The sequence below is a fragment of the Anolis sagrei genome, chromosome 3 (genome assembly GCF_037176765.1).
Source record: "Anolis sagrei isolate rAnoSag1 chromosome 3, rAnoSag1.mat, whole genome shotgun sequence".
Classification (NCBI taxonomy): Eukaryota; Metazoa; Chordata; class Lepidosauria; order Squamata; family Dactyloidae; genus Anolis; species Anolis sagrei.
This window is the reverse complement of record NC_090023.1, coordinates 232,764,675-232,790,596: the sequence shown is the minus strand read 5'-3', so window position 1 is coordinate 232,790,596 and position 25,922 is coordinate 232,764,675. Positions and strand designations below refer to the sequence as shown.

Here is a 25,922-nt window from a genome sequence, read left to right as displayed (position 1 = left end):
TAAACATATATTTTCTTATATTTTCTTATTATTTTTAATTCCAACCCATAATCTATATATATATATATAATAAAGAAGAGTGTTTGTTTGTATGGGAAGGACAGAGGAATTGTGGAGGGCGGAAGTGTATGTGCCAGCGTTCTGATTGGCTGCCGCTGTGGTGCTATTTGCATATGGTCTCTGATTGGCCAGCTTCAATAGGAGCCCCTGGTGGAGAAGAGGGCTCATGGCAGAAACGGGGCATGACAGAAGGAAATTTGCATATGCTCTCTGATTGGCCAGCCTCAAATCCAACATTCCGAGATGACAAAGAGAGGAAAGGAAAGGCCAAAGGGGGCTGGGTCAGAACACTCCCAATACAGACTGAAATAGGCACACAGAGCCCCCCCATCACCCACTCTACATCCTACTGCAGTTTGGAGGACTATGAACCATGGATGATGGGACTTGCAGTACCACCACTCACATTCTGAGACCGCTGTTAACCTTATCCAATGACTGATCAGGACCAAACTTCGCACAGAGACCTCTCATGACCCACTTTACGTCCTGGTGTTGTTTGGAAAAATTTGGAGATGGATGATGGGACTTGCAGTACCATTGCTCAATTCTTCAGACCACTGAACCCTCATCCAATTACCAATAAATACCAAAGTTGGCACACTGAGTCTCCATGACACACTCTACATCCAGGTGCAGTTTGAAGGAGGATGCACCATGGACGATGGGACTTGCAATACCTGCACTCCCTTCCTAAGACCATTACAACTGCCAACGATGATGGATCAGGATCACAATTTACACAGAGACCCTGCATAACTCACTCTACATCCTGGTGCGGTTTGGAAGAATTTGACAATGGATGATGGGACTTGCAGTCACTTCCTGAGACCACTGAGACCCTCGCCAATGACTCATCAAGACTAAACTTGGCACATGGAGCTTCAATGACCCACTCTACATCCTGGAGCAGTTTGGAGGACGACAGACCATGGATGATGGGACTTCAAGTACCTCCACTACCCAAGACTGCTGCAAAACTCATCTAATCACCAATCAAGACCAACGTTGGCACACAGAGCCCCCATGACCCACTCTACATCCTGCTGCAGTTTTGGAGAAGGGTGGACCATGGATGATGGAACTTCCAGTACCTTCACTCACATTCTGAGACCTCTGCAAACCTCATCCAATGACGGATCAAGACCAAACTTGGCACATAGACCTCTCATGACCCACTTTACGTCCTGGTGTTGTTTGGAAAAATTTGGAGATGGATGATGGGACTTGCAGTACCTTTACTCACTTCCTGAGACCACTGAGACCCTCGCCAATGACTCATCAAGACTAAACTTGCCACATGGAGCTCCAATGACCCACTCTACATCCTGCTACAGTTTGGAGGAGGACAGACCATGGATGATGGGACTTCAAGTACCTCCACTCCCTTCCAAAGATTGCTGCAACCCTCTTCTAATGACCAATCAAGACCACACTTGGCACATAGAGCCCCCATGATCCACTCTACATCCTGCTGCAGTTTGAAAGGGGATGGACTTTGGATGATGGGACTTGCAGTACCTTCACTCACTTACTGACACCACTACTACCCTCATCTAATGACTGATAAAGACCAAACTTGGCACACGGAGCCCCCATGACCCACTCTATATCCTGCTGCTGTTTGTAGGAGGATGGCCCATGGATGATGGGACTTCAAGTACCTTCACTCACTTCCTGAAAATAATGCAGCCGTTATCCAAAGACCAATAAAGACCAAACTTGGCATACAGAACCACCATTACCCACTTTCTCTAATAACCCGGGCAGCGCCGGGTCCCCAAGCTAGTATCAATATAAAGAGCAAAACAAGAAGTTAAAGGGAAAACAGGGAGAAGGGGGGGGGTGAGAGAGAGAGAAGTGGAGAACAGTTTTTTGAACTACCTGGATACAGCAAGTAAGAATATTTTAAGGGAGGAAATTGTTTATTTTTTTAAAAAAATGCATTGTGTGTGTGTGTGTGTGTATGTGTGTATATATATATATATATATATATATATATATATATATACCCATTTCACTCCATTTACTCTATGTCAGACCAAAGCAGAAAATATTTTTTTAAAAACTTTCAGTGAAATATTTTGGCTCAGGCATTTATTACTTCTCAGCAAAAGGTGTTCCATAATTGTAAGGCAGCCACCAAAGGACATATATCTGTGAGCTTTTGATGGTCCAAGTTATCACAGGGATCATCCCCAGTCAAAACAGGACAAAGGACAGAGCATATTTTATCCCCCAAGTTCTTCTCCTTCCTTTGGTTGGCACATGACCACTTCAAGGTATAGAAAGCAGTCAACCATTTCGCTGAATGAGAACTTTATACAGGAGCCACAGGGAAACGAAAGGAAAGTTGATTGTTCTGGGTCTCGATCAACAAAGATAAGAAGAACTGTTGGCAGGAGACAAGCCTGGTATGTGTAACACAGGCACTTGGCACAGCAGTCTGCTATTGCCTGCGTGCCAAGGAAAAGGAAGGGTGGTTATTAAGCATGTACAGTCCACAGCACGTAAGGGAGTGGATTTATATCTGGTTAAATATTTGGAAGATGTAATGTGGTCACTGGTGAAATCCTATCTGTATCTAAACCCACATTTTGTCCAACATCCAGTCCTACTCAATTTATTTATTTTAAAATAAGTATGTTTAAAACATTTGCAGTTGCTTTTCTGTATAGCAGGCATAATAAGAATAACAATTGTTCTGTCACTCTGTACCTGAGATTTTTGCCATCTAGATGACTCATAGTATATTGTTCCTCCACAAAGCATTTTAAAAGCTAAACAAATGAAGAATTTCTGGGAAACCACGGGACTTTGAAGTATAAATGTGGTAGGACATCCAAGAACTTTAAAAAAAATGTTGTCCTGAAATGTTACAGAAATGAAGGGGTAGCTAAAAGATGCCTTTCATTTGTCCATCAGATGAGCTTGGGAAGAGACTGCTCAAGGACCTCAAAGATAAACAGTGCTGATCAATTGAGAATTCCTTCTCATGGTCTTTTGATTATTTTTCAAGAAAGAGTATAGTGTGGTAAGAAATATCTGCTGTGAGTGCCTTTTCCCCTTTGGCAACTAACCTTGTTGGTGTAGATTAGACGTGAGATTAAAATGTATTTACATGCAGCCAACAGAAAACAAAACAAAAAATATGGGAAATCTGGGAGGGGCTAAATTTATTTTTTTTAAGCGATTACATTTTTTTACAGAGAGAACTATAACAAACAATTGCCTGTTTCTTGGCAAGGCACTTGTACCACCCATTTCCATGAATTTGTAAGACTTTCTGTCGGTAAGGCAAAGAAAAGCTTTAAAGAACCCTTAGTAAATCATCCAACTTCAGGGTTCATTGAACAACACAAGAGAAGCTAGTTTGCTCAGGAGTGACATGAGGTAATTATGCTGTTTAAATACACATTGAGACACATTTTGATATAGACCCAACAGGTTTTTTGGGGGAAATGGAATCCATAGCAAAGTGGATTATATTATTTTACAAGTTTGCATAGCAGCAATTCTTTCTTTTGCCTATATTTGTTCACCGTGCTGTGAGAGACCACGTGTCTGTGAAACTAGTGATGCATCTAAGTTCAGGAAATAGCTCTCTGGTTGTTTGACTTTGGTGTATTTTATTCTTCACCTTTGGGCAGCTCCCCGTGATCACTGCAGACTTAATTCATAATAGCCCTCTGAAGGGTATGTGAAGGCCAGGCAAGTTCTTAATTCTTTTTCCAGGCTAAATCAAGACTTTCTCAGCAGCGATTGCACCTTCTTCCTCACAGCTCCCAAACATAGGAACTGGCAGTTATATCTTCTGTCTCTCTCCCCCAACTGCGTAAAATTAATTGTTATCTCCTGAGAGCAGCCAGAAAGACACCAGAGTCCAGTCTGTAGTTGAGCAACAATAAAAGGATTCAGAGAACTTTATCAAAGCTTCTATTAACCCCCTGCTGGTGTCCTCAAAATAGGATTTTTTTCTCCAAGAGTGAGAGTACAAAAGCAGTGCTACACAACTGCTTCTGTGTGTCCTTTCAGAGGGTTTAAATCTGCAGAGTTACTAATTAAAATGCCATGCAGTGTAGCACAAATAAACATAGCCTTCTTCTAAGTCCTTGCATTGCTCCACTGACTCATGATTCAAGGAACAGGGTAGGAAGCTGACCTGATTATATCCATGGATGAGAATGCTAACCGAGGCTCCCTTTCCTATATAGAATTGTTAAGCTTTAGCTGCAAAGGGAAAATGGGGAGGAGGGGAACTGTCAAATACATTCGTATGTAAGGGGATGATGGGACCAACAAGCTCTTTGTTTAAAATGCGTCCCTCAAAGGGAGACCAGTTCTTGCTGTACTCTTTCCAGCAGAAGTCTTCTTGAATTGAGCAGTTTGCTCTGGTTGAGCATTTGGAGAATCAGCCCTTGCTGACTGTGTTGGCTCACAAATAGAGCTGTAGCACGCCTACTGCAGTCTGTAATCAAAGTGGAACTGTTTCAAGGGACCTCAAAACACTGAGTTTTCCCGTGAACGCTACTCCTTTCACTGAAAAACGGCACACCAGATTTAGCATTGTTTTGAGCTGTTGTGTGGAAATTGTGGTGGATATTTTTATTGTTATTTTGAGGTGGTGGTGGATAGGGTATTGTGTTTTTCCTTAATTGTCTTTTATTTTTCTTGTTTAGTATAAGCAGCACTCCAGCAGGGCTTCCCACTGCCCAAGTAAATCATGCAAATGTATGGCTGCTATCTGCATGCACTTGAAAGATTTCATGCAGTCTGTTTAAATTAATGTAATCTGCCTTCATTGCTAAATTCAAGCACTGGCATTCTTCTAGGTCTCTGATTTAGAAGCCTCTTTGGTCATCAGAGCATTTGAAAAGGGGAGGGATCTCTTCATCATTTTCAGACATGTATAGTGTTTTAATATTTCTCTCTAGAAAGGAAAGATAGAAACTAAAAATTATCATGGCTGGATCAACGTTATGCGATGTTAAAGGGTCAAAAAAACAACAACACAAAAACTACCAGATAATTACACTGGTTTATGAGCAAATAAACACCTAAGGGTCCTCTTTGGGGAGATAAAGCAGGGAATAATAATAATAATAATAATAATAATAATAATAACTTGGATCTGCGTGCATTATTTGAAAATACATCACACAGTCCAATGCTTGGGAAATGTTCGACTTGTGATTTTGTGATACAAAATCCAGCATATTTATCTTGTTTGCTGTGTCATTCTGTGTTTTTGTGTCAGTAAAATAGTAATAATAATAACAACAACAACAACAAGACTGCTGGGTGATACTTTTTTAAAGGATCAACCAAAGTGCCACAAAGCCTCGTGTTTCTGAGTTATTCAGAATTCTTCATCAGGCTAGGAAGAACTAAAACCAAGAGATGGGCAGGCATACATATCAGCCCCAAATTTTAGCTAGACATTGCAGAAATGGTATTTGTAATTTGAAACTATTATCAAAATCTTTTAAGTGCATGCAGATAGCAACCATATACTTGCAATCTGAATGAATTAGTTGCTAAGGGAAGCGAATGTGGTGTAGTAATTTGAGCATTGGACTACAATTTTTGAAGAACTGAGTTCAAATCCCTTCTCAGAAATGAAACTCACTTGGGTGAATTTGGGCAAGTCACATTCTCCCAGACCCAGAAGAAGGCAATGGCATGCCTCTTCTCAACAAAGCTTACAAAAAAACAAAAAAAACAAAAACAACACCTTGGTAGGAAATGACTTGGAGGCATACAATAACAAGGTGCAACAGGTATTACATTATATCTAGCAATGCATCTGGGACAAAGAAATTTGCTTCCCATTTCTGAAGACATGGAGACTGGCAGCAGCTTAGATCCATCTTTTGCCTTGGGCTTCTGCATTGGTAAAGAAAGCAGTAAAGAGAAACTGAGAATTAAATTTAAATGGTACACGAGTTTGTTTGTTTTTAAATAATGACTTGAAGTCACAATATTAACATTGCTTCCACTGGTTTAAGAGAGTGGAACCCTCAGTGTAAAGTATTTTATAGACACTCTTCAGAATATATTTTCAGCACCATGCTGCCATTTCTCTCTTTGCTGCTGTATTATGTTGAAAGGATACAATTATTCAAACAGTGTGTTGAAGAACCAAGAGAAGTCCTCTGAAGGTTGGATCGGACAAAAAGAGAGATAGCTTCAGTGGCAACAGAAGACATGTGATTTTTCGCTTCAGCCAGAGAGCATTTGTTAAGAGTGATGAGTAGCAAATGCCTTAAACTGCGAGGCTCCGCAGGGTAGGCATTGTCTCGCATGTTTTGAGTCAAATACAGTCTGATCTTTACCCACTGCTGTAAATTGCTCACTTAGTCTACTTGCTTTCCCATGTCACCAGCTTCCTTTAGGCATAAAAAGGATGACATTTGTGGACATATCTGTTGCAAACCAAAATGATACCAGCTTTATAAATCAGGAGAGCTGTTAGAGGAGCATAAACATGTAGTTTAGTATATTTCATCAGGAAGGGGGAAAGAGCCATTTTATAAGTCTCAGCTTTTGAAGCATTGAATCTGTTGAGGAAAACATTTATTTTATATCATACTGTGTTTTTTTCACCCAACTTTATAGTTCACAAACAGTTTTGAGAAGAACTCCTTAGTTTCTAGAATATAAGGCATGTGTGTGTGTGGGGGGGGGGGGGCACCACCTAATCTCTGAGGGCCAATTCAGACGCAGGCCCAAGCCAAAAGCCTATAGCTTGTCTACATAATCTTTGTTTCTTTACATTTGTAGCTTCTGGGCCAGTGTCAGCATGAAAAAAAATTAAAACTCACTTTGTACCTCAGGTGACTGGATTGAGAGATCTGTGTTTATTTATTATTTATATGCTAACTTCCTTCATAATATAAAACATTTGAAGCACTTCCAGGTGGTCTGTCCTTCAAGCCACAACCTGGTTAATTGCAGCAAAATCATGGCTTTATGTGCACTCAAAATTTAAGGGTTAGAGGGGTTGTAAAACTATGAATAAATGTATGTTAAGGAAACAAATACAGAAATATAACTTAGAAAGGAAAGACTAGTGAGCAGAAAGGAAGCCAGTATAAGAAGCTGAAAAAAGGACCCCAATAGTCTAAGCCAGTGTGCTCCAAGGAGCCCTTCCTATTTTTGGTTGCACTGTTAATAGGTAGACTCCAGCTGAGATCATCAATTAGATGTATGTCTTATTAAGGAAACATTTAGGTAGATTCCACTGATTCAACTAATATTTCTTTAATGTGAGCAAAAGTTGGGTTTAGAACTACAGTAGATTCTCCCTTTCTTGCTTGCTTTTTGCCTTAAGTACAGCAAACTTCCATCAGGACATACCTTGACCGGTTTATGTGTATGAATCCCAATTAGTGGTTTTGAAGACCTCGTGAATGAGGCCAGTCATCCTCTTACTCAAGTCTAGTGCACACTCTAATTTTGGCAAAGTTATTTAGCCAAAAAAGGTGTGCATTAGACTCAAGTAAATATGGTATGTCCTGATGGAAGTTTGCTGTACTTAAGGCAAAAAGCAAGCAAGAAAGGGAGGATCTACTGTAGTTCTAAATCCAGTTGTTGCTCCCATTAAAGAAATATTAGTTGAATCAGTGGAATCTACCTAAATGTTTCCTTAATAAGGCATACATCTAATTGCTGATCTCAGCTGGAGTCTACCTACTGACAGTGCAACCAAAAATAGGAAGAGACATCTTTGCATTTATGGAAATGGACTACTGCAAGAAAAATTAGCTATCCAAAGAACCAAAAGAGAGGGATAGAAAAAAAGTGGGTGGTGGAAATTGGAGATATATCAAATCCAAACCTTGGGACACAGCCACTCTTTTGGCACAAAAGCATTAAATAATTTCCAACACCTCAAGGCTGACAGAGATTTGGATTCAGCACAGCTTTAACTGGCCTACTGTCATCTTATTGGGCCCTCGGCTATCTTGATGAATTAGAATTGCACTCTAAATCACTGGCTGAATTGCCAGGTCAGTACATATGTATATTTTATGATTCAGTGCATCTCCTAACTGGGACTAGCAATTGGATTTAGTCCCATGTTCCTATTGGTTTGGTGGATCTACTTCAGTTGGGACTAAATCAGATGTAGCCCAGAGCCTGAAGCAAAGAAATGTGAAAGAGTGGATTATTCTAAAATATCCATATGTACTTTCCTGATTTTATATCTACTGATCCTTTTTCCTAATGTGTCTACATATATACTTTACAGACCTTTTTCCATAGTAGAAAAAACCTTTAATTTCTTTTATAGAGTTACATCATTTTAATTGTAGCAATAATTACAGTTTTACCCTTGCCTCAAACTGTTTTAAAATGTTTGAGTCTTGATACTATAAAAAGAGGAGAATGACAAAATTTCTAAAAAATAAAACACTTGAAAATGTTATCTTAACATAAGACTTAAGTGAGAAAACACAAAAACAATAATTTAATATTTAATATTTAAAAGCATTTATTCTTTTTTTTTTAATGCATCAAAGCTCCCAGAACAGCTTGCATTAGGTCAATAAAATAATAGCCTGTTTTTACCGACTTAATTACATGTTGTTCAAAGAAGTGGAAAAGATTTTTAAGAGCTTTTAAATAATTTTATAATTTTATTTAAGAAACAAACAAAAATGAAAATAAGCATTAAAAAACAGATAAACAATATACATTTATTTCCGGATTTAAATAAACCACAATCTTGCACTTAGAGCAAAAGTAAAGTATCAACATCTGAAAGGAACCATATTAAGGTATTCTCGGTGCATGTATATGTTGACTTATGTTGACATTGTGAACCTCATAGGCAAGGAGTACTCAGAAGTAGTTTGGCCAGTTCCTCCCACTGGAATCTAGCCAACAGCACCATCTAAGTACTGATCAGGGCTGTCCCAACTTAGTTTCCAAGATCAGACAGGATCTGATCCTTAGACCCTTATTTTTCCAGTATTTATGTTTTCAACCAGAAGGTCATATGGTGAAGTGCCTTTATGTGTGAACAAGACAGACGATAAGTAAAAAGCATCATTATTGCTGTCATTCTTGTCACATTGTCTATATAAAATAGCAGATCAGGAAAAGGAGAAGCTGTAGTGACAATGTGAGAGTGTCGCAACCAGGGAAGCATTTACAGAAGACTCCCTTCAAGCCTGGTGTTGTGTCTTGGAATGGGGATAAAGATGCAAAAGGATCAAGGGCAGGACCCTATGACATGTATGACTTCTGAGTGAGAGCAGTAGCCCCACTCTTTCTTATCCATAGAAACATTTTGCACTGAGATGTTGATGGAGAGTAACCACAAGTGATTTCCCGAAAGCTCTGTGCTGTTTCCATTGGGTTGGGTTTGTTTCAGCATGTAGAAGATAATGGCTGTAGTAATATAGGTGTGTTGCTCCAACAGAAACAAAACTTTGTGAGTAGAAACAAAGATGGGTGTCTGTAACCTCCACCCTTTATCTGTGGGAAGTGAGATGTGATGCAAGCATGATCTCTTATTTCGGAAAGTGACTATCTGGTCTTGTGTATAGGCTAATGGTGGCGGTGGTGGTTGTTTCATTTCATTGCCTTTCCTTTTGTACTTGTTAATTTGCCTGTTTTAGCAATCACTAGGCACAGAATGCCTGGATCCACATTTCTTGGGTTATTTTTCAGTGCTAATTAGAATTGTAGATCATGAAACAGAGACGACATAGATTGACTAGGTGTCCAGATCAAGCCCCACCATGAGGTTAGCAGATATTTTATGAAATTCATCTTGGCCCCTGGTCAGGCTGGCCAGAGGATTCTTGGAGTTGTAGTCCAAGAGTAATTTTTCCAACTATTAGTAACGGGGGAGTGGGGTTGGAATCTGATTACTTTTCTGAAATAGCCATCCTATCAAAGCCTTGTTTCTTTCACCTTTGAACTGGGAGGCAAATATTCCAAAATTTGTGTTGGAATTTCTTTTCAGATGACCTCAGTTCTTATGATAAATAGTAATTTTATTGGAAGCTTTCCTTTTCCTGCATTACCACTGAGAATATAAAGAAATTCTGCCATTACTTGTTTTTTTATTTATTTCTGTTCAAAACACAAAAGCTGGAATCAAATACACACCATGCAAACTGAAATCATGTAGCACCCATAATTTGAACTAGTGCTGACTCTCTAAAGTAGGACTTTAATTCTATGCTTTCACATTTCAAGGCTCAAAGACCCTTCTTAGGTTTCTAACACTGCTTTCAGCCAGCCTGCTTTTATTTTTACAACTACACAGTGTGTGAATAAAGTTCTCTCTACTGTCTGTGCTTCACGTGGTTTATAATTTGCTGCTGCAAAAAGTACAGGTTTCAGATGAAGGAGAATGGACTCTATTCAATTACGGAGCCACTTTCAGGTAGAAAGATGTGGGTGGTATACCGAAGGGATTTCAGCAGTGTTGCTTTCCCCTCCTGTCTGAGCACTCGAGTGACCTTTGTTTACCCTTTATGGTCATCTCTGAAGTGAAGTACAGGTTTGTAGTTTTATCAGCAGCCCATGAAATGACTTTGCAACTAGTTCTTCTCTAACATCTTCTAGGAAGAAAAAAAGTATACATAGTTTTTTGTTACCATAACACAAAACACATTAACATGACAAAAACACTACATGATATGTATTACAAGTGAGAAGATTGTTTTGCCAATCACAGGAACTTAAATTTAAATTTCATCAAGCTACCAATCACCCATGTTATGGGCATTCACACATTTTCAAGGCACCTTGTATTTTTGTGGCATGTTTTTGTGGCAAAATCCAGTTATTTCTTGGAAAATACTTCATTTGATTATGATTTAAAAATAGATTCTGATGAACAGGATAACAAGTTAAAAGCTTCCTACATGGTTCTTGTGACAATGTGAAGAATTTTTTTCCCTCTTCAGTGGTTAAATTTTCAGAAGAGCACATGAGAAAAGAGTGGGGATCTTTGGAACAGCTATACATATGTGGCTTGAATTTAGCCACTGAGTATACCATAAGAATATGGTAACATTCAGTTCCTCCCCTGCACTTTCTATTTAACCTGTAGTAAAGATTTATATTTTATTCTAAGAGAGCTTCGGCTCTTTGTGTACTATTGGCAGCAGTTCCAGCTGTGAGAGATACAGTTTAATGGTCTGCAGTGCTAATAAAATTAAAAATCTAGCCATCATTCTGCTCAACTGTATACTGGAGGTGTGGACCTGCTTCCGCTATCCTTTGTGTTTAATGGAGGTAGAATAATGTATGGCTGGCAAGTCTGCATGATTCAAATGCGAGACTGGTTTTAAAGCCAAAAGCTATCATCTTCATGATTAGTCAAAGCACAGCTTTCAATATTTGCCAGACCCTACACAATAGTATGGGGCTCTAACAGACATTGTTGACCTGCTTCCTCTTTTTGCATCTGATTATTGCAAAGAATAATAAAATGTTGCCCTGTAGACCCAGCATCTAAAGTTATTAAGCCCTCCATCGCTCTTAGGCAGCTTAGCTAATATTTGTAGATCATGGAAACTAAAGTCCAAACACATCTGCAGGGCTACAGTTGCCCACCTCTGAACTAAAAGGAGGCCTTTTGGTCAGCTATGGGCTGGGCACCAGCCAACCTATAAGTGCAATGTTGGTAGTTTTATCCATTCATAGTAGGAGTGGAAGAAGAAAAAGGCAGTGGAAACAGACTATTGTATGTCCCATGCTCTCTCCAAATATGCAAATACTCGGTGAGAAGAGTATAATATAAGAAGGCTTGATAATGTTAACCATCTGTATAATCTTTCACCTTCTGTGGTATATGTATTGAATTAAACATGCAAGGTTAGTATACTAATTTTAATTAAACGGAATTTATGTAAGATTACAGGCAACATGAGTGTTAGACACCAAACTTCTCAACAGAATAAGAGCTTCACTGTGCTACAGTGCAACCAAATCTGGCACTTAACACAGTCTTCTCTGCCTATCTAGTGGTTGTGAAGAAAATTTGCAACATTGGGATTTTTTTCCCTCTGGTTTCTTGGAGCAGAGATTCATGATTTTATATTTTTACTAAAATGCTTTTCTCAGTGTCAGACTAAAATCAATCTCAACAGGGTTTGACTCCTTTAGTCTGTCCCTTGGCTGTAGTTTGGCTAAACAGGAGATAAGGACAATGGGAATATGATTAATCCATCTATTTTGCACTGATTTCATACCGATCACTCTTTTCCTTCTCTCACTGCTGCTATGAGTAATGTAAGACAATCTGTATCAGGATTACTGGAAGAGTACAAAGCAGTCTCTGTCTTCCCAATGTCAAATATCTTCATACAGATTGCTCTTTCTATGCTAGAAAAGAGGGAAGACTCGTTACGAGGTGTGTAGGTCTGGTTGCATCCAGATAGCTCTTGACCCCAAAGCCTGCATCACATGTTTTCAGGATCAAAAAGTTAATTGTCCATGGTTTAGAGACTGAGTAAATCACACACATGGTTACTACAAAAAGAGTGGCAAGAAGGAGGGAATCCTTTTCAACTTTGTGATAATGTTGTGTGAAATAGGATATTTTAACATTTCAAGTTTAAAATAAAATAAAGCTCATTAAAAATAATTCATTCAGCATTAGCAAAAGGAGCCCCCAGTGGCGCAGTGGGTTAAACTCCTGTGCCGGCAGGACTGAAGACCGACAGGTTGGAGGTTCGAATCCGGGGAGAGGCGGATGAGCTCCCTCTATCAATTCCAGCTCCACATGCAGGGACATGAGAGAAGCCTCCCACAAGGATGATAAAAACATCAAATCATCCAGGCGTCCCCTGGGCAATGTCCTTGCAGATGGCCAATTCTCTCACACCAGAAGCGACTTGCAGTTTCTCAAGTCGCTCCTGACATGACAAAAAAAATTTCAGCATTAGCATTCAGAATTCTTGGCTTTGAGGTGTCCAGAATACTGTGTCCAATTCTGGGCACCGCAATTTAAGGAAGATGTTGACAAGCTGGAATGTTTCCATAGAAAGGCGACTAAAATGATCAAGAGTCTGGAGAACAAGCCCTGTGAGGAGCAGCTTAAAGACCTGGGCATGTTTAGCCTGCAGAAGAGAAGACTGAGAAGAGACATGATAGCCATATATAAATATGTGAGGGGAAGTCATACAGAGGAGGCTTGTTTTCTGATGCCCTGGAGACTAGGACACAGAACAAAGGAGATTCCACGCGAACATGAGGAAGAACTTCCTGACTGTGAGAGCTTTTCAGCAGTGGAACTCTTTGCCCTAAAGCAGTGGTTCTCAACCTGTGGGTCCCCAGGTGTTTTTGCCTACAACTCCCAGAAATCCCAGCCAGTTTACCAGCTGTTAGGATTTCTGGGAGTTGAAGGCCAAAAACATCTGGGGACCCCAGGTTGAGAACCACTGCCCTAGACTGTGGTAGAGGCTACTTCTTTGGGGGCTTTTAAGCAGAGGCTGGATGGCCATCTGTCGGGGGTGCTTTGAATACGATTTTCCTGCTTCTTAGCAGGGGGTTGGACTGGATTACCTATGAAGTCTCTTCCAGCTCTATGAGTCTATGAAATAAACCACAAAACCTAAAATACACTTTAAAACCTGAAAAGATTGGCAACTCTCGCAAGTCCTCAGCAACCTCAACTAAATATTGTCATTATAAGGGCTGAGTTCTTTGTGGATATGACCAACTCTGCTGCTACCCTTATGTGGATAAAAAAGCTCGACAATCCATGGTTTCCCATTCTACTTCCTGCAATTCTCCTCTGCCTTTATAATTTCTTAATGGTGCATTTTCAGTGTAATACAGGCAGCAGAATCTATCAGGACTGACTTCCTCTTTAGGGTGGATCAAGTTCTGCTCTTTGTTACAACGACATAGGGCATAGCAGTCCCATGGCTTCTCAGATTAGACAGCCGCTGGCTAATTCTAAATTGAACAAATTGCTTGTAGCATTTCTTCAAATGTTTTGCAGTGCTATCGCCATCCACCCGTGTCGTGTTAATCACTGTCGTTCAAGCATTTGGGAATGTTTCTTTTCTTTATCCCCCCCTTAAGTGGCTGTAACATTGAGACCAATTTTTATAAATTACCTTCTTACTAATAGTCTTGTTTTCCTGTTTGTTTAAAACTGGCATTCATACATACAGAAAACATGCACATTGTTTCCTGCCATGTTTCTGTTGGCAAGTATTAAGTTATCTTTTTCCAGAATGTGCCAAGAAGAAATAAAACAAGTAGTCCTCAGACTAAACAGCTGCCTCGCATGAGTTGTGCTACAAGCCCCCTGCCTCCTTGAAAGCTTCCTTCATTTTTTTTTTTAAGAGATTTTCTGCTCAATGTTACGGAGCTTTATAATACTGTAGTGGGAGTGTAAAATCTGCAAACACAACTTTGACAAAATCTTGATTTTTTTATAGTTGCAAGCCATACTAGAAAAATGTTCCTCTTCTAATCTCTGGTTCCAAAACCATTTCAAAGATGTTCTGTTGACCTCAGTAGGACTTGCAAATAAACATTGAAACAGGCTGCATGTCTCTGATTTTCCTGGAAAAAATAGTGCTCCGTTTCTCCACTGAAAAGAGGAAAACTTTGGCTGGTTGACACGAGCTATAGAGTTTGGACTTGCTCCATAATGACACAGATATTAAAATGTTATTGTTCAAGGTAGGATTTTGGAAGTTAGAGAACTATGGCAATAATGTTCCTAAGCATAGAGATTTTAATATTACGGTATGCATTTTTAGAATATAAGTATTATTATTATTTACTTCATTTATATACCGCTTTTCTCAGCCCTTGGGCGACTCAGTCATTTAACTGCTAATATTCTTCAAATATTGTCTGCATTTATAAATTTGTTTTATTAGAAGTAAATTTATTAGAAGTCTTGAATGATACAACATTTGGGTCAAATTATTCATTATATGGGAATTTTACATTAGGATTTCCAAACACTTTTGTTTATCTTGGCTCATTTCCTCAATGAGTATTGTGTCACTACAGGTTGATAAGTGACTTGAAAGAACCCACACACTTACTTATGAATATGTCCCATACTGCAGCATGTAAAAAATTTGTGTGAATATTTAGATTGGGATCAAAAGCTGTTAGGCATGGTATAACATTTTCAGGTCTCTTTTATCACGTTTCTTCATTCCAAGGCTATTTTTGTTATCATGGCCACAGAAGTGGTGTTTGAAATGTCACTGACCAGTCATAAATACCTATCTCTACTCAGACTTTCCAAATCTTTTAATATGTACATGTGAATTCTTATTGAGTAGTGCCTGTTGAAGACCAGATCCAGAATTTAATGGTGGCTTATTAACACAAAGACTAAAGCTAGCATGAAATGCTGGTGGGGATCTAAATCTTATATTTTCCCCCTTCTCACAATAAAGAATGAATATTTTAAAAAGATTTATCTCTACTTTTATGCAAATTACACTGTCTTCTGATCCATTGCAGTGTTGTGGTTTGAATGCCTGACTTAATACTCTTGGAGAGACCAGCGATCTAAATTCTGTAAAGTCTTGGCAAGAACTAAGTGATCTGTCAGTCTCAAAGGAAGCCAATGGCAAATCTCCTGTGAATCAATCTTACTAAGAAAACTCTAGGATAGGGTCACCATAAATCAATGTCAACATGAACAACAACAGACTCTTTTCTGTACCACATAAATATTTTCTGCTCAACGCACAAAGAAATTTTTCATAAAAGAGGTATGAAAATGCAAAAAAACAAACAAACAAACAAAAAACACCACCTCCCCACCAGTTTATCATTTTCTATCAAGCAGTGGATCGTTTTCTCTATGTGCTAAGAAAGTCCCCTTCATTGAAAATCAGAAAATGTATGCTTATTATTTGCCTCCCATAATACAGGACAACATCCAACAAGATCATAGTTGAAGGGAGGAATGACAATTGTCACATGTATATCCCGCCTAGAGTTCAAGTAGCTTAAAATAATAATAATAATAATAATAATAATAATAATGTATTGTCGAAGGCTTTCATGGCCGGAATCACTCAGTTCTTGTGGGTTTTTTCGGGCTATATGGCCATGTTCTAGAGGCATTTCTCCTGACGTTTCGCCTGCATCTATGGCAGGCTTCCTCACCTGCCATAGATGCAGGCGAAACATCAGGAGAAATGCCTCTAGAACATGGCCATATAGCCCGAAAAAACCCACAAGAACTGAATAATAATAATAATAATAATAATAATAATAATAATAAATAGTACTTTATTTATATTCCGCTCTATCTCCCCAAAGGGACTCGTGTGAATTCTTCTAATTTATCCTCACATACCTCCAAAATATATTAAATTTCTGGTCCAAAAATACCAAGTGAGCTTCCATTCCAAAGTAGTGAAGCAGAAGGAGTGATTCACTAAGAGATCTGTGCTTTATCTACAAGGTCTTTGGAGAGACAAAGTTAATTGGTTGTTCTTTAATTCCTTCAAATGCAATTTTTGCTTCCATTTCACATGGCTACAACTGTGAGCTAGATTGGATGGATGACCTGATCCTTCCCATCAGCTGGGGTAATAATAATAAGAATAATAGAGACATACAGATTCTCTTATCAAAAAGTAACCTTAAATTACAGACACATCATTAGTGCTTCAAGACCGTGTACTTTGCTTGGATGCAATAGTGTTGAATCCCTCATGTGTGATTTTTCTTAGGTGTGAAGTATTTAAAGAAAATGAAATAATTGTTATTTGACTGCTGTGTGTGTGTGTATGTATTAAGTATGACATTCTGTGATGCTTTCTCAAGACAGTTCTTAGTTCCTTACTTCTACTGGCAAAACTAGATTTTCAACAGAACTAGATGTTAAAGAACACTACCCATAGGCTCAAAAGTGACCCTAATGGGCTATGGCATGTTTTTGGGTGGAGAAAGAGAGAAGTTTCTTTAGGAGCCCAGATCCCTCCAAATCTTGTTTTTAAGGCTCAAGAACTATAAAAATAAAATAAAACAAATCAGAAAATGTACTTTAGTTTTCATGCAGTTTATTTATTTTGCAAAAACTTATCTCAAGTTAGAATATATTGTTTGTGCATAATTCCTTAAAATTTATGTTATCTAACACATGAGATGTCTTAGTTGCCAATTTAAAAGCTGTGGAAAAGAACACAATATCTACTATTTTAACTGTTTGGCTTTTTTTTTGCCACACGGTTCTTATTTTGATAAAATGTTATTTGCTCAGTTTGCTAAGAAAATTTATTTCATTTACTTCTTCTTCTCACCATATTCTAATCTGAGACACTAATAAAATATTTTCACCTGAACTCAGCTGTGTTTTTGAGTGCTAAATATCGGCTATAAAAACTTAGTGTTTGCTTGCCTAAGGAAATTGCTTTATACTGTTTGGTGTAAGTTTTGTACTGCTTTGACTCTACCAGCCTTTGTTTGTAGACCACAAGCAAAGAACTGCAGTAATAAAACTACTAGTAGGTGTTTAATGGTAGGGTATTGAAGCAGTAGATAAAAGAAAATTGCTCTGTTCACATCGGTAGGGGGCACGGTATTTGGAGGGGGGCAAAGGAAGATGAACTGCTGAGCTTGGACCTGCTGAAAGTTACGTTTAGCCATTTTCTCAGCAGCCGCTTCCTCTTTTATTTCACACCCAAGTGTAGTAAATTCACTAGGAAACATATTATCTGTGCAAATGTACAATGAGCTAGTTTTGATCTATATATGTGATGATAAAAGGTGATTAGTTTCCTGGTGGGGCACTTTAAGTTAAAGAGTTATTGCACCTCCAAACTTCCCTTCACTTCTCTCAAATCTGTTGATTATCAAAGTATAGCCCTTGTCCAAAGCAAAGAAGTTATTACCACATTCATGTGATCTTGGAGAAATCAAGGTTGCTTTTTTTTTTTTTTTGCTTCTCACAAGGTTATGTTTCTTCTTGGTCTCTGTTATAAAACAATAGCTACAAGATAGCAACTGGAGGAAAGTTTCTTGCTGCTGTTTGAGAAACTAAACTGAAAGTGCCTTTATCCCTTTTATGTGACCATTACAGAAGGAAAGCAAAGTAGAAGAATTTCCTTGTTTTGTGTTTTTTGTTAATGCTTGCTTACGTTGAAGTTAAATCCAGTATCTAATAAAAGCTCTAGGTGTCCTAAGGCTTGCTTATCTCAAAAGACGTATTTTCCTGCTAAGCACTAAAGAGATCTTATCCTCTCACCATGTCTTTTTATATCTAATATTAATATAACTGTCATACACAAGAAGAGTGGTTCCTCTCCTGCAGAAGCTTACAATGTAAAATTTTTGAGAGCTTTAAAAAGACATTACTTTGGACTAGAAAGTTCCAGAACCGGCAGAGCTAGTTGAGAATTTGGAACAAGGGAAAATCAAATAAATATTTAGGGTTAGAGTTTACACTGTTACAAAAATAAAGAACCTTTGTCTCTCTAGATAGTTTTGTCAACTCTCAAAATTCCTCCAGCTGTTTTGGACAACTCTCAAAACTAGCCTTGCTAGCTGTGGTCAGCACCATTCAGATAGGATCAGCAGCATCCTCTATGAGGTTTTGGGAACTAGAACAAATGCCCCATGGATCGGGTGAGGGGTGTTGAGGAAGGTTTTCAATGAAGCAAGAGAAAATTATAGCGAAGAGCTGGGGCAGTCCTGGGAGAGGCTTAAACATATGTAACAACCGACAAGAGAATGGACTAAATCTTTTGAGGTCACTGTGCATTTCTGAACATTGCAGTAGATCACTTCAGTATCTCTTATATAGAAATACATTTTTTTTCTTTCAAGTATATGACTAGGTAAGTGAAAGGAAGATAATGAGGGAAAACCAAAATTTGACTTCCTCTCAAAGACTGCTGGGATTTGAATTGACAGATATCTCTCTCTGAAGGAATAATCCAGCAGGTTTCCAAGAGGCACTAAGTAATTGAGCAGCATGGTTTTCTTCTCAAATGGTCATTAATCTGTTTTGTAGACATTGGTGGTGGTTTATCCCAAATTATCTTCTTCATCTTGGTGCTATTTCTAGGGAAACCAAAGATAATGTTTCATTTAAAAATCTGTTCTTTTTATATAAGGGCTAATTGAGTTATTAATCCAGGACTTTTGCCTTTGCCCATTTTCCTTACTTCATAGAAACAACTGGAGAGAACCTATTTGAATAGATCCTCCCTATTTCTATCAGTCAATCTGTCTTCAGGCACATGAGTCTCCGGGGTAAGAAACAAACAGACAGATGGGCCGATGTGTTGAAGGAGACAGGAGCACAGTTCTGAAGTCATTTCTAACAAAGATGCCAAACTGTCAAGAAGCAGATCAAGAAATAGTCTTCCTGACAGACACAGTTTGGCCTAGAGAGTTACTTTTGTGGTGCCTGCAGCTTAGTTTTCTTCCCACGAGACCTGTCTGATATGGTCAAATGGTTTTGAAGGCTTCATGTTCCATTTTCCCCCATACCTATTCTGTGTGAGGGAGGGGGGTTTACATTTTAGTTAGTTATTTAATATTCCCCAACAATATTTTTTTTAAAAAAATATTACTGATTTCTTTGCTTCTGTTTGATGTGTATTTTTATTTTCTTTATTTTTATTTGGAAATATTTGTCTTACAGGAAAGGTCTTAATAGGTCATCTTTCTCAGTAGTTGGCAGCAGTTGGCTGTTTGTAGGTTTGTGTGTGAGAGGGTGTGTTTTAAGAACCACCTGCATATTGTAAGGTTTGGGGAACAAAAGAAGAAATATATTCTGTTTAGAAAGCAGTTTAATCACAATCTATACAGACCAGCTTTTGCTGATAGGATTTTTTAAAATTCTGAAAGCCCCCTTTTTTTCCTCTGAGCCCCCTGTCATTTGTACGAATGCCTTGTCTGTCGTGGCAGAACTTGATAACAGCTGGCTAGAGATGTGACCACACCATAAGAGAACAATAAGGACTGGCCAGCCTTAATCATAAATCTTCCAAAAGGTAATTCCTCTAGCAGGACTATGAATCTGTTACTGTCATAGTCAAAGGGAGAAGGCATTGTCCTCTCAACTGCTAAACATCTCAAGTTCGGGCACCAATGATGCCCTCCAGGAAATAATCAGGAGCATCTATTGAGACATTTCTCATTTATTCCATTGTTTGTTTTATCTTAGCTCTCCATACTGCATTCAAAAACATCTATGCCAAAGCAGCTTAGATTCTGCTTTTTTGCTAGTTGAATTGTCAAAAACTCTATTGTCTTTTGGTTTTTTTCCCTTCCTGGGTGAAAATGAGATGGGAAAGGAATAGGTCACATGTATCAAGTTTTCTGTAGCTGTTGAATGTGCTCTAAAGTTTTCAATGCATGTTACTGTGACAGATGGGACTTTCTCTTCTGTCCTCACTCGAGTATCTGCTCTTTGTATACTAGTAAAGAGGAGGACTCTTTGGTTATACAGAGATGGGAGTAAATTCCATGTACAATGTCTAATGCTTTTATTTTGATTGATATTATCTTATTCCATTACTCAGATTATAAGATGATATATACTAGAACACATGTCTGGAAGACAGCAAGATATACAGTGAGCCCTTGATATCCACTGAGGTTTGGTTCCACGACCTCCTGTGGATACAAAATGTATGGATGCTCAAGTATCATTATATAAAATGCTTTAATAAAATGATAAAATGGCAAAATAAAGGTTTGTTTTTGGCTTCTTTAAATATCTTCAAGATATGGATGGTTGAATACATGGATACGGAGGTCCAACCGTACTAATTACCATACTTCTTAGGAGAGGAGAAGTCAATACTGTTAGTCTTAAGTTCTAGAATAAGCAGTGATTTAAAAAAATTCTAAATGGATTCTGTGGTTATATTGGGATTTAGTGTCAAATATTATAAGTTTTGTTTGTGTTTTTCATTTGCCCTGTAGTGGGATGATAGTTGAGCAGCAAAGCATGTGATTTGTGTGGAGAAGATCCACTGTCTCCAATAATGAAAGATCTAAGACTGTGAAAGAAGTCTGTCTGGGACCTTGAATGGATGATCCTCATTGGAGTAGACAGTATCTGGCTAGATGAACCAATGATTTGGCTTAGTATAAGGCAGCATTTTCCTATTTGAAAGAAAAATTCTTCAATGGACCACAGGGATTGTGCTTCTCTCCACAAAGACTTGGAAACATGATGGAAATTTTTGATCAACCCCATAGATGGAAACATTCAACAACTTTCCTTCGGCTATCCATAAACTTCTGCAAACTAGGCTAGGCTAAAAGGAAAGAATATGCTAACAACTAGCATTTAAAGAAATGTTGTTGGTTGTGTACAGTATTGAAAACTTGGCAGGATCTTTCAACTCACTTCTTTAAATTCATTATGGGATCATTGAAATTCAGTTATTGCGGCTGCCCACAGTCATTTAAAATCAAGTTCTAGCATAGCTTTTCTATGGAAATCATTAAAACCTCCCTCCCCCACCCTCTCTCTATATGTGGCCTGTGCAATCAATTAATTTTGTATACAATAACACTAGCTAACAGGGGATCATACCTCCCAAGTTTCAGAAATATTCATGCATCCAGTGATTTTTTTTGGAATTTTGAAAAGTTTTGACAAAAATGTATTTGGTTGGTTTTGTTGTTGGTTTTTTTAAAAGCCACAACAGCTATTTTATTGAATGTCCCTCATATTGACCAATATAACCTAAATGTAAGGATTTCTTCCCAGCCCAGCAATGATGTACTTACTTGTATTAAAGTATCAGTTAGTCCTCCTCTTTGCAGATTCAACAGTTTATTGGAACTCTGGCTGCTTCTAAGAGGGAAAAATCTCTCCCCTATCTTCATTGGAACTTTGATGCTGAGCAGAATTCTTGGAAATGTAGTTTAGGGCAGGGCCTTTTGAATTCTCTCCCATAGGTCTCCTCGCCTTCCCAAACTCCATTTCCCAGAATTCTGTGCTCTCAGTCTCTTTCACTCAGTTTGTTTCATCCTGCTGCTTTTCTCTCCTCATGGCGAGAGGCCATTAATTTAAAAAAGAATGGCAGCCTTTTGGCTTCACCTCATGCTTAAAATTATACTGACTTTGATAGTCTTTTGAGCATTACAGAATTCAAACAAAGAAGTAATGAGTGAATTTTGATTCTTAAGTTCTTGTGTGGACTCCCCCTCCCCCTTCCCCGCTGGTGCTCTTTAATATCTGTTCATATATATATACAAAACTTACAAATTAGATACGACTTACTAATTAAACAAGAAATTATGCACAGCCCAGATAGATAGATAGATAGATAGATAGATAGATTGTATATGTCGTACTGTGTCACCCAATGTCCATCCTGAAGTTGTCAACAATAACTTAAATCAGCACTGACAATGAATTAAATGACAACAAAAATGAAAACATTCATCAAAATTTATTTATAGAAAATATTAAGACAAACTATGTGTTCATACAAAAAAAGCAAGACAGCTCAGTTCCACTATTTTAAAATCAATATATTTCTTAATTTCTTTACAATTATTACAAGAAAAAAAATCTTACATCTGAAAGATAATGGGCCATGCGTACAAACAAGGTATTACCAATGTTAATAACCTCTTTCTTGATTCCGTCCTTGATTTCAAATATTGTCAGCATTTTGAGAAAGGCTGGTTAGAGGATTCTTGTAGCATTGGCATTTCTCTAATATGCCCCTAGAAGTCCTGTGTGATATGTAAAAGTAATTTATATCACATTTGGAAGCACTTAGAGCAGTAATCTTTTTTCTTACAAGTTTCTTTTTGCAAAATTTTTCAAAATTAGTTTAAAATATCCTTTAGGAGACATGGACATATTTACGCAATCCTTTGGGTACACTTTAAGTCAGTTTAGACCCAATAGATATGGGGTTTTTTTTTTCAAAAAAGTAAGTAAACGTGAAGTAACTTTGACTCACTTAATGTTGTTAAAAGTCAACTCCCCCCCCCCCCCAAATAAAATAAAATGGGAAGGCCCACAAATACTGTATAGTAGAAGTTCCTCGAGTGGCATCTGATGGCAAAAAGTTGATTGTTGTTTTGGGGTTCTTTTGGCAGAAGCAAGTGGGTTCGGGGGTGTAGTCTTCTAAGGTATCTTGAGGGATGCTGATGAGGCCTCTACAATTGCACATCCCACTCTTAACTGTTATCATTGGCAGTGTGATGAGGCCATGAGTCTTTCTTATCAAAGTACCTTGCTGCACCTTTCAAAATCACAAAAATAGTAGGGAGCTATCAATAAAATCACTGGGGCAGTGAAGGAGAGTGTATTAGGAGGAAGTGCAGTCTAGCGGATTTGTCCATTGATTCAGATAAATTTGCTCTACATCCATACTAAAATTAATTTGAAAGAATTAAGTCAAGGAATCCAAATTATTTTTTTAATTGGCCTCACTAAAAATCGCTACTCGGTTTTTATACAGGTAATACCTTATTCTTCCTTGTTGCCATAGTTGCTTATGGTAGTCTCAATATTGTATGAATTAGCCAACAAAATTGATGAATGAGTGTGTACTTCTGCAGACATGAAAACCGTCTCATTATGGTAATTTGCCAGAATAGGTCTCACTACCACAACCAAATGCTAAAAAAGGGGGGTGGGGACAAAGCTATGAAAACAATGTGATGAAAGAGGAGGAATCCCTTAGGCCCATAGGCTGTAAAGTACAATTTAGTAAGTGGACAACATTTTAATAATCCTCCTGTTATGCCAACATGCCTAAGGCAAGACCTGTATTGAGCTGATTTGAGCCTCATCTTGGAGCCACTGTATAATATTTTCCATCCTTCTTTCTTGGCAGCTCCATCTCAAATTGCTTTGATCCAAGCTAAAGAAATAACAAGACACAGTGTGGCATTGGCTTGGCTGGAACCTGACAGACCAAATGGAGTAATCTTGGAATATGAAGTCAAGTACTATGAAAAGGTATTATTCATGTTGGACAAATGACATTTTCCCATTCTAGTTGATGCCAGGTCCAAAAAATGTTTACTGTTATCATCACATAAATGCTCATTATTAGTAGGAAATTCTTTTGCTTTTGTAATCATATCCTGTTTGACATTTCCTATATTAGATCAATACCATATTGTACCCCTTTCTTGCTGTGTAGTAGCCATGGCATTTTTTTCTCCCTCTCTTCCTAGGAGCTAGGGCTATTTGTAATGAGAATCACTACAGCAGAAAAGTAGTGCAACATTAGCCTTGCAACTGAGACAAATGTGTAAGAATGAAGTATATAACACAGTAATAATAATGAGCTCTGTGTGAGCTGATATCTTTCATCCATAATGATGGTGGAGGTTTGATAGTTTTAATAGAAAATATGAAAAAGAAAATTACATTCTTCACCTCCTCCAAGTAATGTGGAGACATTATTTCCACAAATAATTTGTTCCTCATACAATTCTGGGCTATGGAAAGAGCTATTTCCTCTCAAGGTTGTCTGCAAAGTGAACAATTACTTTTTCCTTCTCTCTTTTTTCTCATATAACACACACACACACACACACACACACACACATTAAGATATAAAGGGTAGATTTTCACCGGAACAAGATTACATTTTCTCTGACACGTTTCCCAAGCAGTAAAGCAAAATAAAGAATTAAGTTTTGTGGAAGAAGATTGACAGACATTTTCTAAATTTCAAGGGTAAGTGGAGATTCAAGGGTTATTGAAAATAAAATATTGCTTGATCACGAGGAGGATTGTAATGTATCTGACTTTTCCAAATAATTTCATTCTTGACTTTTTGAAGCATTCATCAATACTTGCCCATATAACTTCCCAGTAATATTTTCTGTGTTTCTAACCAAAAAGAGGAAAGATTTAAATGTGGAAACCTATTAATCTGTCATATCTGTAAACATGGCAAAAGAAAAATGTTCAGCGATCTATTGGAAATTTATCTTTGTAGTTGATCAAGAAATTGACAAAATTCCAACTTCACATTACCAAGAAAGTCCTCTCAACTACTCTCTCCTGTTTTTGTTTTGTTAGGATCAAAATGAGCGCAGTTATCGCATTGTGAAAACTGCAGCCAGAAATACAGATATCAAGGGCTTGAATCCTTTAACTTCATATGTCTTCCATGTGAGAGCAAGGACAGCAGCTGGATATGGAGATTTCAGTGGACCATTTGAGTTCACAACCAACACAGGTAAATAATAACAAAATGTCTTGAACTTCCATAAAGGATTTGTCACCATTTTGAAAAAAGATTGGTTTGGATCCAGTTTTGGTAATTTAAAAGATACTCAGTGAAAGTAATGATATTTGAATGAATGTTCTTTTTGCCCAATATGGCAACATTTTACAGTTATATTTTATATTTTCAAAAATATGAATTCAAATGCCTACCTTTTTTTCTTTTTTCTTTTTTTTTTTTTGGTGGCCTTCTTTAGTGGTTACTCCTGCTAAAACTACATCAAATGCCAGAGCCTATTGTCCATATTTTCTGGACAAAATGAAACATAATAATGTTTTGTACTCACACTCAAGTATTGATACACTAATATGAATTAATTAAACATATTGAGCCATGGGTGAGAGTTTTGCCTTTGAAATGCTCAGACTTTTCCTTCTATAATGCAGAGTGGAAAGAGAAAGTTCATGGTCTTTTGTAGGGGGGTGGCATATCTATCTTCAAATTACACGACAATGTTTCATTTGACCATGCTGCCCTCTTTCCATTACTCTGTCTTACAGCCAGTCAGCCTCATGTTAGTTCCTTTGGAACTCCTGGGAATCCAGGAGATACTTGAGTGAAAATGCTTCTCTTCAGGTTGCCTCCAATTACTATAAGGAACTCAGAGAAACTTGGGAAGAGGCTCAGTTTAACCCTTACCTCTATAATGGCTCTCTA

General features: G+C 38.0%; 1 protein-coding gene across 1 annotated transcript in view; it reads left to right on the top strand.

The window, feature by feature from the left end:
- The window catches only part of EPHA4 (EPH receptor A4), a 186,303-nt gene that overhangs the window by 118,358 nt on the left and 42,023 nt on the right, over positions 1-25,922 (top strand). The window contains exons 6-7 of the mRNA XM_060767902.2: positions 23,856-23,980; positions 25,058-25,217. Coding sequence (XP_060623885.2) covers positions 23,856-23,980; positions 25,058-25,217 — 285 coding nt within the window. The remainder of the gene's footprint in view (positions 1-23,855; positions 23,981-25,057; positions 25,218-25,922) is intronic.